The 16,446-nt window shown below is 41.8% G+C and overlaps 2 protein-coding genes and 1 long non-coding RNA gene across 3 annotated transcripts; 1 reads left to right on the top strand and 2 right to left on the bottom strand.

Moving 5' to 3' along the window:
- Positions 1 to 6,060: 6,060 nt before the first annotated feature.
- Positions 6,061 to 9,197, bottom strand: LOC113098369 (non-histone chromosomal protein HMG-14A-like). Its single transcript, XM_026263407.1, has 6 exons — positions 8,980 to 9,197; positions 7,776 to 7,802; positions 7,644 to 7,673; positions 7,509 to 7,550; positions 7,305 to 7,421; positions 6,061 to 7,114 (listed from the first exon to the last, which is right to left on the bottom strand). Exons 1-6 carry the CDS (start codon positions 8,995 to 8,997, stop codon positions 7,058 to 7,060), a joined length of 291 nt encoding a protein of 96 aa, XP_026119192.1. The 5' UTR covers positions 8,998 to 9,197; the 3' UTR covers positions 6,061 to 7,057.
- Positions 9,198 to 9,353: 156 nt separating this feature from the next.
- Positions 9,354 to 16,152, top strand: LOC113098368 (tail-anchored protein insertion receptor WRB-like). The gene is made up of 5 exons (XM_026263406.1): positions 9,354 to 9,696; positions 10,335 to 10,500; positions 15,178 to 15,245; positions 15,366 to 15,480; positions 15,640 to 16,152. The coding sequence occupies exons 1-5, from the start codon at positions 9,607 to 9,609 to the stop codon at positions 15,711 to 15,713; spliced, it is 513 nt and encodes a 170-aa protein (XP_026119191.1). The 5' UTR covers positions 9,354 to 9,606; the 3' UTR covers positions 15,714 to 16,152.
- Positions 12,103 to 15,170, bottom strand: LOC113098370 (uncharacterized). Its single transcript, XR_003288999.1, has 3 exons — positions 14,180 to 15,170; positions 13,446 to 13,500; positions 12,103 to 13,321 (listed from the first exon to the last, which is right to left on the bottom strand). It is a non-coding gene; the product is annotated as an uncharacterized LOC113098370 (long non-coding RNA).
- Positions 16,153 to 16,446: the final 294 nt, after the last annotated feature.

Below are 16,446 nucleotides of genomic sequence, written 5' to 3'. Positions count from 1 at the left end.
TATAAAAAGGATTTATTATCGCTTTTTAGCACTTCCCACACATCCTTGCTCAAAGTATTATTTAAAAAAAAAAATTCATCTCTAACTTTCGAACAGTAGTGTATATCCAACATTGATAATAAATCAGCATATACAAATTTCTGAAGGATCATGTGACCCTTAAGTGTCAGGAACACAACTGGACACAGATGCAGGTTACGGTGCAGGACCAATTTATTCAAAAACCTCAAAAGAAAAAACTTCCTCCAATGAACAAAAACAGGCCGGGAAATTAGGAAAAATGTCCAACAGAAAAAGAGACTTCAAATGTCCTTGCAAAAACACCCGGCAGGGGGCGCTCAACGGCGCGGCCGCGATGATAGCGGAGAGGGGAGGAAGCCACGAGCGAGCCAGCGACCGTGCAAAAACTCTTCTGGGAAATGCCGGTGCCCGGTCTAGGAAATGAGGGAGGGGGGAAAAAGAAAAACAAAACAAACCAATAGCAGCAAACAGAGGCACGACAGAACACGGCTTGACAGGATCAGACAAAGTGGATACACGGGGATTGTTGCCGAACAACGATCTGGCACCGATAGGCGCGACAGACGGGAATAAATAGAGCAAGAGATGAACAGACATTGAATTCAGGTGAGCGAGGTCAAACCATTAGAAACGGAAACTGTGATAATGAGGGGGAGGGAGGAACGCCAAAGATAGGTGCAAGACGAGCGATCAAAACCAAAACAAAACACCATGTGCGCACGAAATGCAGACATATACAGAAACACACACACACACACACAAGAACGGGGTGATCAGACAGTGGACATGACAGTACCCCCCCTCCGACGGACGCCACCAGGCGCCGCAGGAAGGGGCTCACCTCGTCGCCGGTAGAAGTCCTCGACCAGTGTCCGATCCAAGATGTCCCGGGCCGGAACCCAGCTCCTCTCCTCTGGGCCATAGCCCTCCCAGTCCACAAGATATTGAAAGCCCCGACCCCTACGTCGGACATCTAGCAACCTCCGCACCGTATAGACCGGGGAGCCATCCACTAGACGGGGGGGAGGGGGGGTTGGGGCAGATGGAACAAGAGGGGAATAGAACACAGGTTTAACCCTGGAAACATTGAAAACAGGGTGCACCCGACCAAGCGTGGTAGGGAGCTTGAGCTGCACCGCCGCCGGACTCAGGACCTTCGTGATCCGGTATGGGCCAATGAACCTGGGTGCCAACTTGCGTGAGGCTACCCTGAGAGGCAGGTCCTTGGTAGAGAGCCATACCCTTTGACCACACACATAGCGGGGAGCAGGAGTTCGGTGACGGTCGGCCGCTGCTTTAGTCCGCCTATTAGCCTGGGCCAAGGCCGCCTTGGCCCTCTTCCAGGTGCGGCGACACCGTCGGACAAAGGCCAAAGCAGACGGGACCGCAGCCTCGGGTTCCTGTGTGGGAAACAAGGGAGGTTGATAACCGACAGAACACTGGAATGGGGACATACCTGTGGCAGAAACAGGAAGGGAGTTATGGGCGTATTCTACCCAGGACAGCTGTTGACACCAGGAGCCGGGATTGTGGGATGCCAGGCAGCGAAGAGAACGTTCCAAATCCTGGTTTGCCCGCTCGGACTGCCCGTTGGTCTGGGGATGGAATCCTGAAGACAGACTCGTAGAGGCCCCGATCTGCCGACAGAATTCCCTCCAAAACCGAGAGACAAACTGGGGACCCCTATCAGAGACCACGTTGACCGGAAGACCATGAATCCGGAATACATGATCAACCATCACCTGAGCAGTCTCTTTGGCTGAGGGGAGCTTGGGAAGGGGAATGAAATGGGCCGCCTTAGAGAAACGGTCCACCACCGTAAGAATGACGGTGTTACCCTTGGATTCCGGAAGGCCAGTGACAAAATCAAGGGCCAAATGTGACCAGGGGCGGGAAGGGATGGGCAATGGGTGGAGCAGACCAACGGGAGGCGCGTTGGAAGTCTTGTTCTGAGCGCACACCGAGCAGGCAGCCACGAACCGCCTGACATCCTTGGCCATGGATGGCCACCAGAATCGCTGACGGATGGCAGCCAGCGACCTCCGGACTCCTGGATGACAGACTAGCCTGGATGAGTGACCCCACTGGATGACTTCAGAGCGCAACTTGGTGGGAACAAACAGATTACCCGCTGGGCACCCCTTCGGCACAGGCCCATTAAGTAGGGCCTCCTCTACTCGTCTCTCGATGTCCCAAGAGAGGGATGCCACCACCACCCCTTTGGGCAAGATAGTGTCTGCTGACTCCCCTCCCCCAGGAGCCTCGAAGAGACGAGAAAGAGCATCGGGCTTAACATTCTTTGACCCGGGCCTGTAAGACAGTGAGAAATTGAACCGGCCAAAGAAGAGGGCCCAGCGAGCCTGTCGAGAGGTCAGCCTCCTGGCCGAACGGACATACTCGAGGTTCTTGTGATCCGTCCAGACCAGGAAGGGCTGAGCCGCGCCCTCCAACCAGTGACGCCACTCCCCCAAAGCCAGCCTGACCGCCAACAACTCCCGATTACCTATGTCGTAATTCCGTTCTGGGGGACTCAGGCGGTGGGAGAAGAAGGCGCAGGGATGCACCTTTCCATCCTCGTGCGACCGCTGAGATAGGACCGCGCCCACTCCGACATCGGAGGCATCCACCTCAACAATGAATTGCCGTTCAGGGTCTGGAATAGACAAGACAGGAGCAGAGATAAAACGGGACTTTAATCTATCAAAGGCCTCCTGTGCCCCAGTATTCCACTTGAACGGTACCTTGGGAGAGGTGAGTGCCGTTAAAGGTGCAGCAATCTGACCAAAGTTCCGGATGAACCGCCGATAGAAGTTGGCAAACCCCAGGAACCGCTGCAGAGCTTTACGAGAGTCAGGAGCTGGCCACTCGGCAACGGCCCTTACCTTACAGGGGTCGGCTTTGATCTCCCCCGCAGAAACAACGAACCCCAGGAACGGAACCGACTGGGCATGGAAGACGCACTTCTCCGCCTTAACATAGAGCTGGTTCTCCAGCAGCCGTTGTAACACCTGGCGAACATGCTGAGTGTGTACCTGCAGAGATGGGGAGAATATCAAGATATCATCAAGATACACGAAGACAAAGCGATTCACCATGTCTCTCAACACGTCATTAACCAGGGCCTGGAAGACAGCTGGGGCATTGGTCAGACCGAATGGTAGGACCCGGTACTCAAAGTGTCCCGTAGGTGTGTTGAAAGCTGTCTTCCACTCATCCCCCTCACGTATGCGAATAAGGTGATAGGCATTCCGAAGGTCTAGCTTGGTGAAGACCTTGGCTCCCTGCAATAACTCAAAGGCAGATGACATTAGAGGCAAGGGGTACCTGTTTTTAATAGTGATGTCATTCAGGCCTCGATAATCTATACAAGGACGCAAGGAGCCGTCCTTCTTCTTGACAAAGAAGAACCCAGCACCTGCAGGAGATGAAGAGGGTCGGATGAGGCCGGCTTTGAGGGATTCATTAATATATTTGTCCATGGCCTCTCTTTCAGGGCCTGAAAGGGAAAACAAGTGACCCTTGGGCGGAGAAGTGCCTGGGAGGAGCTCGATGGCACAGTCATAAGGGCGATGTGGAGGTAAGGAGGTGGCCCGGGACTTACTAAACACCTGGCACAGGTCGTGGTACTCCACCGGGACCCCCTTCAAATCAGCAGCCTCCACCTGCAAGACAGGACACACAGACACAGGAAAAGAGGCAGCACCCAGACAAGACGCAAGACAAAACTTACTCCAAGACAGGACAGAGTTGTTGGACCAATCCACGTGAGGGCCATGTTGCACCAACCACGGGTGCCCCAGAACTATGGGAGCACTCGGGGATTCAAGAAGGTACAGCGTGGTCACCTCCCGGTGATTGCCCGAGACTATAAGATTAACAGGGGGAGTGGCATATGAGACAGTGGTTATTAAAGTGCCATTCAATGAACGGGCAGGAATAGGTTTGGGAAGAGGAATGGAAGGAATTCCCCAACCGGTGGCTAGAGAGAGGTCCATAAAGTTGCCCTCAGCTCCCGAGTCAACCAGTGCTGTACAGGAGTTAAGGACACCACCAAACTGAATAGAGACAGGAAGGAGAGTGCGAGAGGAGGGGGGATGTAATAAAGGGGTAGCGCTCACCAGGATCCCCCTCTTTACTGGTGAGCCTTGACTTTTAGTGGACAGCCCACTGCGAAGTGACCTGATTTGCCGCAATACAGACATAGTCCTAGGGCGAGGCGTTGCTGCTTTTGTTGAGGAGTGAGCCGAAGGCGCCCCACCTGCATAGGCTCAGGCTCAGTGGTTTCTGTGGGGGAGACAGATGACGACTCCTCAGTCCTCCAGGGTGCACGAACTGCCAGGCGCTGACGACGGCGGTGAAGGCGACCCTCGATGCGCAACGCCATGTTAACCAGATCGTCAAAGTCACGTGGCAGGTCCTGAGTGGCCAGCTCATCCTGGATGTCATCCTCTAGCCCAGCACGGAACATAGCTCGACAGGCCCCCTCATTCCAGTCGCAGGTCGCTGCAAGAGTCTTAAAATGAATGGCATAGTCCGTCACTGAGCGACCCGCCTGACGGAGCCGTGCTAGCTGGTCAGCCGCTTCCTGACCTCTTGCAGAGCGGTCGAACAGTCTCTCCATCTCCTGGCGGAAATCTTTAAAAGAAGCACAACAGGGAGCTTTGGTCTCCCAGACGGAGGTTCCCCAGTCTCTGGCCTTGCCGGTCAGAAGAGTCAAAACAAAAGCCACTTTGGACATCTCAAGTGCGTATGTGCGTGGCTGCAAGGCAAACACCACAGAACACTGGGACAAGAAGGCCCGGCAGGAATTGGGGTCCCCATCATAGGGTGGTGGGTTATTGCATCGGGGCTCAGGCTCATGGTGAGAAAGATGGTGAACTGCACCACCCTGAGGAGTCTCTCGTTGCAGCTCTTGGATCCGGTTGGTCAACTCAGCCACTTGGTTGGCTAAGAACTCCATCTCCCTTGTGGTATTCGTGAGTCTGGCTTCGTGTTGGCCCAAAAGAACACCCTGCTGGGTGACTGCGGTTCTGACAGAGTCTGTACCTGCTGTGTCCATCTTGGCCAGATCGTTCTGTCAGGAACACAACTGGACACAGATGCAGGTTACGGTGCAGGACCAATTTATTCAAAAACCTCAAAAGAAAAAACTTCCTCCAATGAACAAAAACAGGCCGGGAAATTAGGAAAAATGTCCAACAGAAAAAGAGACTTCAAATGTCCTTGCAAAAACACCCGGCAGGGGGCGCTCAACGGCGCGGCCGCGATGATAGCGGAGAGGGGAGGAAGCCACGAGCGAGCCAGCGACCGTGCAAAAACTCTTCTGGGAAATGCCGGTGCCCGGTCTAGGAAATGAGGGAGGGGGGAAAAAGAAAAACAAAACAAACCAATAGCAGCAAACAGAGGCACGACAGAACACGGCTTGACAGGATCAGACAAAGTGGATACACGGGGATTGTTGCCGAACAACGATCTGGCACCGATAGGCGCGACAGACGGGAATAAATAGAGCAAGAGATGAACAGACATTGAATTCAGGTGAGCGAGGTCAAACCATTAGAAACGGAAACTGTGATAATGAGGGGGAGGGAGGAACGCCAAAGATAGGTGCAAGACGAGCGATCAAAACCAAAACAAAACACCATGTGCGCACGAAATGCAGACATATACAGAAACACACACACACACACACAAGAACGGGGTGATCAGACAGTGGACATGACACTTAAGACTAAAGTATAGTATGCATCACATAGATTATATTTTTTATTTATCTTACTTTTCCAAACTTTTTAACAGCAGTAAATGTAAACGTTTTAACCAATGGTATACACCAAGACTAAATGAATATGGCAAGATATTACAATATCAGTAATGACATTGTCAAGCACATTGATTTTATTTAATGTATTTCACATATTAACATTGTCAACGAACCATTAATTTTCTAGCTCCCTCCTCCACATGAAATTTTGATCTGCTTTATATCTTATCTAGTGTTCTTTTTAATCACAGAAAGGAAAACAAAAGGGCAAAATATCAAGGTGAAATTACAACCATTTTATTTGTATGTCATTCCAATCATTACAGATACAGCTACATACAAAAAAAGTTAATAAAAAAAAAAAAAGAAACTGTACACGTGTACTTTTAACCTAAAACCTTGAGTGATATAGCTACTTCTGGCATGTTCACATGAATGAAATTACAGTAATTTTCTGTATAACCTGCATGTTTAACACTGTAACACAGCTGTTATTAGCTTTGCTAACACACACACACACACTTCCGTTTTTCATCCTCTTAAAGTACCATCACATACTGCATATAGAAATTATGAAAAACTTTTCACAGCAGCTATACAACATTATTGCAATGCTTTCACCACACAAAGACAAAAGTCAATGTAAATCACACATCCGATGAGTGTTCCAGTACTAGTGAGCAGGATCATTAATCTAAGCTGTTGATTCAGAAAACAGTTCAAATAAAGAGGTTTCAATTCATAGAATACAGCTTATAATCAATCCCAACCCCCCAGAAACATTAAAACAAAGCATTTTCTAACAGAACCCCCTTCCCATACAACACAGGCTATATAAAGGTGTCCCTCATATTGCCCGGGGAATGTTAGTGTCTCAGGCAAATTCTTCCAGTTTCAATGGAAAGACTTAAGACATTTCATTTTTTTTAATCTTTATAAATGGCACAATCACATTATCCATCTCAACCCGTTACACTCCCCTCCCTTTTTGTAAAAACATTGAAAGAGTTAAAAATAATGGTAATAACAAGAGGAAGTCGTTTCATGACTGCAGTTCTCCTTCAGGAAAAACTGGGGGGTGGGAAAAGAGGGAATCCCCCTTCTAAGGGTTTTTTTCTTGAACGTGGTCTATAAAATGAGCTTCGAATATTGAACTACTAAAAAACAAACAAATAAAAAAAAAAACTTATTTTTAGAAAATAGTCAATAAAAATATTCCTCTGTATTGTACAAGAAAAGAGGTATGGGAGCTCTGCTGAAATGTTATTAATGTTATTTAGCAGCTCCGTCTTTCTCTTCCTCCTCGCCTCCTGCTTCATCATTGTCCACCTATATATAACAAAGCAAAACCAATAAATCAATAAAACCAATAAATGTTTTCAACAGACACAGCCCAACTGACATTTATCTACATCTACCACACTGAACTACTAAAAGATAAAAGGCCAAATACGTAGCAATACAATATCAGACCAAGTTAGGTTAATTATTCAAACTTAATTATAAAACGACTCACTACCTCATCTTTGGTCTCTCCGTTCTCCGCAGATTTCTCCTCAGTCTCTTTGTCCACTTTCTTCTCCTCAGGTTTGGCCTTTTCTACCTCCTTGGCCTTCTTGCCCTTTGCAGGTGCCTTCTGTTACGTTTCCGAAAAATACACGAGTGAGCCACATCCGCTAATATTTATTAATAGCAATAAATCTTATTTTAATAACTGATTTACCTTCACTTTTGGCTTGGGCTCAGACTTTGGTGTTTGGGGTTTCTGCAAAACAGAGTTCAGTGTAAGCAATATGCCTCATGTAAAAAGGTAATTGTGTAAAAGATGTCTTCAGGGGGACTGGCAAAACCAACTTACACCTTGAAGTCTCTCGGACCGTCTCTTGGGCTATTTGTTCATTTGATGAGGGCAAAACGAGAAGGCAATAAGTATCACAGTTATATGCAGAAATGTGTTATTTGTCAGTATGTGCAACAGACACAAACTTACCCCAGCTGCTTCGGTGTCATTGTTAGCCTGTACAACAGGAAACAGAAACAGTTAGTACCTGTACTCAGATCGTGTGTGTGTTATTGTACCCCTACATCCCCCACAAGTGATGGGTAATTACGTCATTGACGTAAAAAAAAGTGAACGTGGGGGAGGGGGTAAACAATGGGTCCTGTACGAAGTTATACATTCCTTATACAATCACTCATTTATTATTCAAGTTAATTTTATAGCGAAAAAATAAATAAAACAACAACAACAACAGATCGTGTATTTATTTGCTTTATCTTTGTCGAGCGAAACTAGCTTATTGTCGCTGGTAACGGTGTTACTGAAGCGGTTACGCTGGAGGAGGGGAACAGTAACGCTAGCTCCGCCTCTACAGACAGAATCCATTCACTTTCGACGAGCAAACAGTAAATATCGACACCCCAGATTGTTCACATACACCAGAAACGTGAAAACAGGAAGTCAATATCTTTAGTACACAAATAACGTCGGTGATAACTTCCTTTAGCCACTTTAAAAAGTAACGTTACGTTTCAAAGGTCAAGTGAGAAATTCAGGCGGGATACGAAAGTAAAAGCCGAATTACGAAATGATTATAAACTAATTCGAATATAAGTTAAGGTTTCAAATGTGTTTAGTGTAAAGGCAACCATGACACTCAAGACACGGTGTGTGTGTCCTGTTCGAGAACCATATGGAGTCGTACACAACATAAAACTAACTTACACATGTATTTACATTTACACAAGGGTTTAATGGAAAACCCCACAATGTCATGAAATGTACAACTTCAAATACTTTGTATAAAGGTATTAAGACCGCGGTTAAAAGCAAAACATTTGCAGGACAAGCTCTTTTCCATGAAGGATAACGTAACCAAACGTTACGAGGTTACACCCCTTTGTCTGAGCATTACTTCGCGCATTCTGTACACGATTCTAATGTAAAAGTAAAGTCGAGAATGCTCTATTCTACTCTATAAATATCCGCTCGCAGCCGACGGAATACAGCACAGCTCCAAGTAAAAAGGCGCCAGATTCACGCCACCGACTCACATGTCCTAGATTACACGAACACATCCAGCAATGCGGTCAACACTCACATAAAGCTTCCTAGAGATGTGCATATTAATTATCGCATGCTATTAAAACCATACTATAGAAATAATAATAATAATAATATTTTCGGAACTTACTTTGCTCCTTTTAGGCATGGTTGCGTAAAGCTGGTATGCTTTCAGAACAAAAAAGGAATTCGATTAAAACAGCTTATGCGCTAAGTAAAGTGTAAAAACAAGGACTAGGAAACACTAAAGCAAGCATTAACGTTCTATCGGAACAGAAACTAGCTGAAACCGGATTGGATCTCCCCTTTCTATATGCTTTTGATTATAGCACTAACATGATGCGAGCTGCGCTCCGCCCCTTCTCATCGGTGATTGGCTGAAACGTCTTGCCAACCACATTTCAAACCAAAGCAACGTACCTGTTTGGATAGCTTGAGAAGTCAATCCCAGATGTGCTTGGATATACTTTAGGCGCCACTTTATGCCTTTTTTGTTTCTGTAAGGGTGTAAATATATATTCAGTATTGATTGCATCGGTTATATATTCAGATAATTTGAATGCATTCAAAGAAACACGCCGCTTAAGAAAGAAAAGAAAATGTGGTGTCTTATAAACATTACCTTTTCGGATACTTGATATCTGTTGTTGCACATTTTTAGATAACATAAGCATATTGTAACATTTAATAAAATGAACCATTTAAAACAGCGCAAGTGTGTGTATTATTGGGGGAGGATCAGGCTGGCTAAAAGAAAATGGCTGACGGGTTTAACTGGTTCCTTGTACTGAGCTCGGTGTTTCTGGTCAACCTCATCAAAACATTGCTGCCGTCCATTTCTTCATTTGTAAGTACTGATTTAAAAGAGTTTTAGGGACGCGTGAGCATATATTAAACGTACATTAGTCGTATTGTGACGCCATAAATGGTCTATACAGTCACAGCAATTCTTGACTCATTCATAAACACCAACTAGAGGACAGTTGATAGTTCCAAACAAACGTTTGATGTGGGCTTATAATATTTTACAAACCAATAAAACACACTGGACATCTTTCATGGTATCAGATGACAGTTCCATGGTACTGCGATGTAATGGCACTGAATGATTATTTATTCATATGATACACCATATCACATACCTGTACGATGTTATACGCCAAAAAAAAAAAAAAAATTCTGACATAGTTTGACCATAGTACCAAAAGCTTTCTAATGTCTGGTTAGTTGTCTATCTAGATTATAGTTATTATTGTAAATTGTAAATAATACATTCAGAGTATTCTTACTATGAAAATGTGAGCAATTGTAACCCAGAGTTTATTAAACAAATGTAATGTTTTGCTTTCCAAGTCTTTGTCAATAAATCACCCTTTTGATTCTGGTTATTTGTCATAGTCAATGTAAAAGCTTTGAGTAAATTAGATTGCAATTTAAAACGAATGAGAAGATGTACATTAAGATCTTGTGTGTTTGTTCTCATAGCTGTCAAAGATCTTCCAGAAAGATGCTGATCAAGAGATGGAGATGCGGACGGAGATCCAAAACATGAAGATGGAGATGTCCACCGTCAATATGATGGACGAGTTTGCCAGATATGCTAGACTGGAACGCAAGATAAACAAGATGACCGATCAACTGAAGACTCTTGGTAAAAATAATTTTGTGCTTTTCTTAAAGGGGTATGTGCATTGCAAGCATGTGCAGCAAAATTGTTGATGAAGTGATAATCAGGACAATCAGACAATGCATCAGAAATGAGTACGTTTTTACCAAATTTAGAGGAAGACAAAAATAATTCTTAATTCGCAAAAAAGTGCTACACTAGCTTGAGGTGGTTTTTGATTTGTGCGAAAAAGTATTAATGGTAATAATTGGAGATGGAAAAGGATTTTGCGAATAAATTCCTACATGTGCATCAAAATTTAATGTGACTTTGCGCTATGGAAAGGCATAACCTAAAGCAATGACAATACTTAATGTGTTTCGTCTGAGGCACAAATCATTTAATACATATAAAATTTGTTGTATTCAGTGGCATTAACTTTTCCTAGTGATATTTAGTGCAAGTTTATCAGGAAGTGGCGATTTTGTTCTCTTTGACTCAGTGAATGGAAATAGTGCTTATTCCCAAATGCTTTGTGATTTTCCAATTTTGCACATGTTAAATGTACAACTTTGGATGAAAACTCAGCTAATGATTGCTTTCTAACCAGCACAACATCGAAGGAAGCCCACAAAACAGGCAAATTGCATAGCAAACGACGTGTGTAGTATTGCTCTGTTGAAAACAAGAAGCAGTGGGCAAGTGTTAAGATATTTACAGTCACCAGCACACCTCACTGGAAGCATATAAACTGCTTTTCTCCACTTTATAGTGGGGCGAGAAGAACTGAGAAACCAAAAGTTTCTTCACTTTGCAGTGGAGAATTCAAAGTCTCAGGCCAAGTGTGGAAAATGGCAGGTGGGTTTCAGATAACGGCTTCAGCATTCATGAAGGAAGACAAATGGCTTGGCTGCTGACTGTTGCTGTCCTTCAAGTTAATGGAGAATAGTGTAGATATAACTTGTAAAATCCATAGTTCACCCAAAAATGAAAGTTCTGTCATCCTTTACTCAATCTCATATCTTTCCAAACACACTCTTAGTCTGGTTCATCTTTGAAACACTTAAAGAAGATACTTTAAACCTGAGAGATTTCTGTCCATCCATTAAAACTGTAAAAATATTCCATATCGATAATCCAGTTTCAGTTCAATCCATTTCAAATCTCTTTTCACAATACATATGGTTTCAAGGCACACTGTAAAAAGTAATACCTAGATCAAACTTATAAAAAGTGAGGCAAGTGGCTGCATTGGATGTTTTAAGTTGAGTCAACTTGCAGCCTTTTTCAAGTATAATAAACTCTGTAAAATTACTTAATTCAAACACAACAAAATCAAGTTGAGTTAACTAATAAGTGCTATATTAGTCAGTTAGATAAACCTAATTTTCTTGGTATATGTAACGTATTTATGTGTTGCTACAAGTAACCTGTACTCATTTTAGTTAGGTTTTATGAACTTTATGTTCATAGTAAATTTAACCTAATCAAATGAGAATAAACATTTTAATTAAGTCCTGGCTATTACCTCAGAAAATACATCTAAATGTCTATATTCTAAGCAGTACAGTAAATCACTTTACATAAACAGACTTTGTCAATAACAATTACAAATTTAATTGAAGAAGAAAAAGATGGGAAGACAGATTAAAGACAATAACATTTATTCAATGTCAACTAGTGTCACTTTTAACAGTGCCTACAAAACATACAAAAGTATGCATAGGGTCCAATCCCACAAAGAGCCTGTGATATATCTCAGAAGTATACACCAGATTTGAGTGATATTAGAGGTTGTGGGCATAGACAAGTCCACACAGGAGGTTTTCTACAGGTTTGGCACACCTCTGACCATGGGCTGTCCTTCTACTGTGATAATCCCAATCGTATTTGGCTGATGGCGCATGTATATTTTCAGTGGGGAACTGCCAAGCTCAGCGTACACCTCTGTTTCATCATGACTCTATTGGGAAGACAAAAAAGAATCAAGAGTTTGGTCAGACAAACAGGTATTGAGATGAATATAGCAGACTGGTAGAAGACAGATACGACACAAAGTCAAAATTGTACTTTTTAGTTGCTTAAGGTGATGGATACTAGATGGATACTTTGACTAGAGCATGTGACCAGAGTGAAGTCTACCATGACAATGTCATAGAGTGTTGGTACTATACTATCATGATCTACTGTAGCATGAGTGTTGTCTTTTCTGGTTCAAAGGATACATTACAATAAAACAATGCAATTTTCCTTGCCTGTACCTTATTGGTCATCACATTACTGTATTAAATATATTTCAAGAACAAAGTAATTACCCCATATCATCACAATAGTAATAACATACAGACAGAAATTAGATAAGTAGCTTTAAGCCCAGTACATACATGGTGGACACTGATGAGGTTTTCCTTTCCCTCCCATATGTTCTCAATCAGGCATCTCAGTACCACTTCTCTCCTTTTCTCCACATAGCCAGACGGAACCTCTGTATTTCAACCATGCAATTGATGTAAAAGGTTGTACTATACATACACCACTACCACTGTACTGTACAAGATCTCACACTATCACCAGCATCTCACAAAATTGAGATTTAACTGACCATGTAGGCTGTATTTATCAGTATGAATCAAGCTTCTATTAGTGCAGTAGTAGAAGGAGGCAGAAAGGTGATCATATCTGCCTTCTATTGGTGGTTGGTACATACAACCTAATTCAGAAATGTAATTGTATGGAGCCAACACTATTGTTTGCAATTTTACCTATGTTTTACTTACCTGGGAATAATTATAGCTTTAACTGTATCTATTCTGAAGTTTTTCTTACCTGTATCTGAAGACCCCAGGTAACAAAAACGCTTGGTTACCTAAAGACCAGAAAAAATATGCATGTTAGAATAAGTTTAAAAACCAGTGGTAAATGTAAAATATTTAAGTAACAGGTTAAAAATAGTTTTATGGTTTTGAGCCAGTGCTATCAAATGCACTTACAACTCTGCTGCTGATAACACGAGGACCCCACGACAGCTGCATGCCCCACCGGAGACTGTGTTATTAAGATGAAATTAAATAAGTCAAGTCACCTTTATTTACAGTACACAGCACTTTGAAATATATATATATATATATATATATATATATATATATATATATATATATATATATATATATATATATATATATAAAAGTCTTCTTTGTTGCCTTTTTCTCCATCACACTTTAGAAAACATTATATATCACTTGAAAACATAAAATCTCAAAATTCATCCTTTGAAAGCCATTTTAAATTCATCTACCATGAAAATTGTACATCAAAATCATGTTACAAAATGTTTTCAGTTGTGAATTATAGGTTTGGATCATGCACTTTCAAGTCTATGTTCAAAAATGTGAATGGCAGTTAACAGGGTCAGTTAACGCTAACTAACGATTAAAAGTGATATTATTGGTCAAATTAAAGCCAAAGTAGTCTTAAAACATAATAGGCATTACTAAAGCACTTGTTTAATTTCATATTAACAACACGGTCTTAACTGCTGTTATCTTCTTATCGTTGCATACAAGACTTCACTGCTTAGCACTGTGTAGCCAACTTAGCTTGCCATGTGTGCAGGATAGCTAGCTATACAGTACAATTTGCAAACCTCACTTTAGCTTCCTAGTTGAGTGAACGATTTTGCATGACTTTACATCACCAATAAATTGCCAAAACTTGCACATCTTACCGTGTTAATCAGTCTGTGAAATTTAGATCCGCTGCAGCTTTCAAACAGTTGAAGTGCCGAGGAAGCATCTGCCTTGGAAAGTCCCCGACAGTGAAAAAGGGATAAATCCAACTTAATTTTTATGTGTTTTTTATTTCAAATATTTAAGTTTGATGAACACACATGCCACATCGACAGCTGCTCAAATAAATTGTGTATGTCAACTCACTTTTATAACATTTCTTGTACACAACAAACTCATACAAAAAGCTACCCAAATAAATTGCTATTGTTTTACTTAAAATATATTGTTATGTAAAAAGTGATATATTTTAAGTAAAGAGGAAGTATATTTATACTTTTTAGTATAAAACAAATAAAATAAACTAGATTACAACTATTTAAAATATATAAAACCTACTGTGTGGGTGTAGCACTTTTTACAGTGCAGCTTCACGTAAAATTTGGCAGTTTTTATGATGATTCAGAGTTGTCGTCATCTGAGGTCCTCGTGGGGGTCGGTGTCATCTCTTAACAGGTGTTGGGGTCATCTAAAATCTTTGTAAGAGGCTGGATCCAGACTGAATCTGGCATAATCTCTAGTTATGATAGGATGGGCATCCTGAGGTAGAAACACAAAAGCAAATAGAGAATAATTAGATGGCTGCAGTTCATAAGAATTCAAGCAAAATAGATGTTCAATTATGATCTTCTTCTGAAGAGACGTGATCTAAGCCTCTTAAGAGTTTTATATTAGATATGCCATCCATAGTCTAGAATGATTCTGATCAATCAGTTGAATCTAAACATGGATGAAAATGTACCTGAAATGTAGTTTACACTTTTCTTGTGTGCGAAGTAATTTACATGAAATAATGAGAATCTGAAAATCATCCCATTGACTTTATCTCTGATCTCATTCATGCACATTAGGAGTGTCCAGTCTTGGTTTCTGGAGAGCTACCTTTCTGCAAAGTTCAGGTTACATTCATCATCTTTCTTACTTTTTTTTTTTACAGTCAAATCAAGAACTTCACAGCAGGCAAAAATGAAGTGGATAGTAAATATTGTGTTTTACATTCTTCAGGTGGGTGATGATTAATCTTTTAATCGGTGCTTTGATATTATTGATGTATGATTCACGTATGCATCAGTTGTTCATTTTCTCTCACGATGGTATTTTATTCTGTTTTGTGCTGTCTGTTAGGCGGCCCTCATGATCTCGCTCATATTGAAGTATTATGCCGACCCGGTCACTGTGGTGCCTAGTAAATGGATTGCTCCACTGGAGAGACTAGTAGCCTTTCCTTCTGGAATTGCAGGTATGTCCAAGTCACCAGTGGTTTTTAATTACCATTTTGGAAGGATAGTAGGATAAATTGATTTAAAATGTGAATAACTTGGCATCTTGTCTGGATGAAATAAATACAATTACATGGAGTTTAAAGTCTTCTGAAGTGCTTTTTGCTGCTTTACCTCAGGTGGTGTTGGAATCACATGCTGGCTAGTTGTCTGCAACAAGGTTGTGGCCATCATTCTACATGCTGTCAGTTAATCAACATGATTACACAGTCACTGAATGTTTCTGTAGAGGTTTGTTTCAATCCTCTTGCAAAAAAAGCAGTCTAAATTGTGCATTTTGTGATGAATGGTCCAAACTGATTGTTCTGTTTGTTTTTTAATGCCATCCACCGTTTCGTCAAGTGGTTTAAGTGTGTAATAAATTGGTTTTAGCCTTCATTGTTTACAAATTCTCTGAATTACATTTTAACGGTTTTTATTTTCATTTATTTCGTAGATGCTGACATAACATTCCTAAACAAATTGCAAAACTCTTTTTTTATTTTATGGGTTATGTTGTAATCTCAAGCAAAGCAAAATATTTTGTCTATTTATTGCTTGTACCTAAATTGTATATTGTTTTTGTCAGTGTTATAAATGTATTTATTGATTTTAGTTTTTCGGTGAAATAAATATGAACATGCAAACGAAAAGGTGTGTATAGTGTTTTATTTGTAATTAAAGTAGTAAGAATAAGTTTGTGAACCCTTAAAATATCTGAATGTTTGAGTTGATTTTTCCGTCTGGTCTGATTTAACCAAGCAGTTTAAACCATGATGGTCCTTCGACCATTCTTCACAGTTGCGAAGAGGTTTTAGTGTTGCTTTGTAGTGCCCCTTTTTGCGTTTTTGCTAAAAGCTTCAACTTTTCTCAGTTGCCCCCAGAATATTTTCCCAGAAGTGCTGTGGAACATGGTCTTGGACAAAGATGAGACATGAGTTCATGAA

The sequence above is a fragment of the Carassius auratus genome, unplaced genomic scaffold, assembly GCF_003368295.1.
Source record: "Carassius auratus strain Wakin unplaced genomic scaffold, ASM336829v1 scaf_tig00216545, whole genome shotgun sequence".
NCBI classification, from domain to species: domain Eukaryota; kingdom Metazoa; phylum Chordata; class Actinopteri; order Cypriniformes; family Cyprinidae; genus Carassius; species Carassius auratus.
This window is presented reverse-complemented; position numbering and strand designations above follow the sequence as displayed.

Bases quoted from the DNA above. Each gene is read 5' to 3' on its own strand.
- LOC113098369 (XM_026263407.1), bottom strand. The intron at 7,422-7,508 runs GTAAATCAGTTA...GAAACGTAACAG, and splicing joins AGCCCAAGCCAAAAGTGAAG to AAGGCACCTGCAAAGGGCAA. The intron at 7,115-7,304 runs GTAGTGAGTCGT...TGTTATATATAG, and splicing joins ACGGAGAGACCAAAGATGAG to GTGGACAATGATGAAGCAGG.
- LOC113098368 (XM_026263406.1), top strand. From the start codon at position 9,607: ATGGCTGACGGGTTTAACTGGTTCCTTGTACTGAGCTCGGTGTTTCTG. The intron at 9,697-10,334 runs GTAAGTACTGAT...TTGTTCTCATAG, and splicing joins TGCCGTCCATTTCTTCATTT to CTGTCAAAGATCTTCCAGAA. The intron at 10,501-15,177 runs GTAAAAATAATT...TTTTTTTTACAG, and splicing joins CGATCAACTGAAGACTCTTG to TCAAATCAAGAACTTCACAG.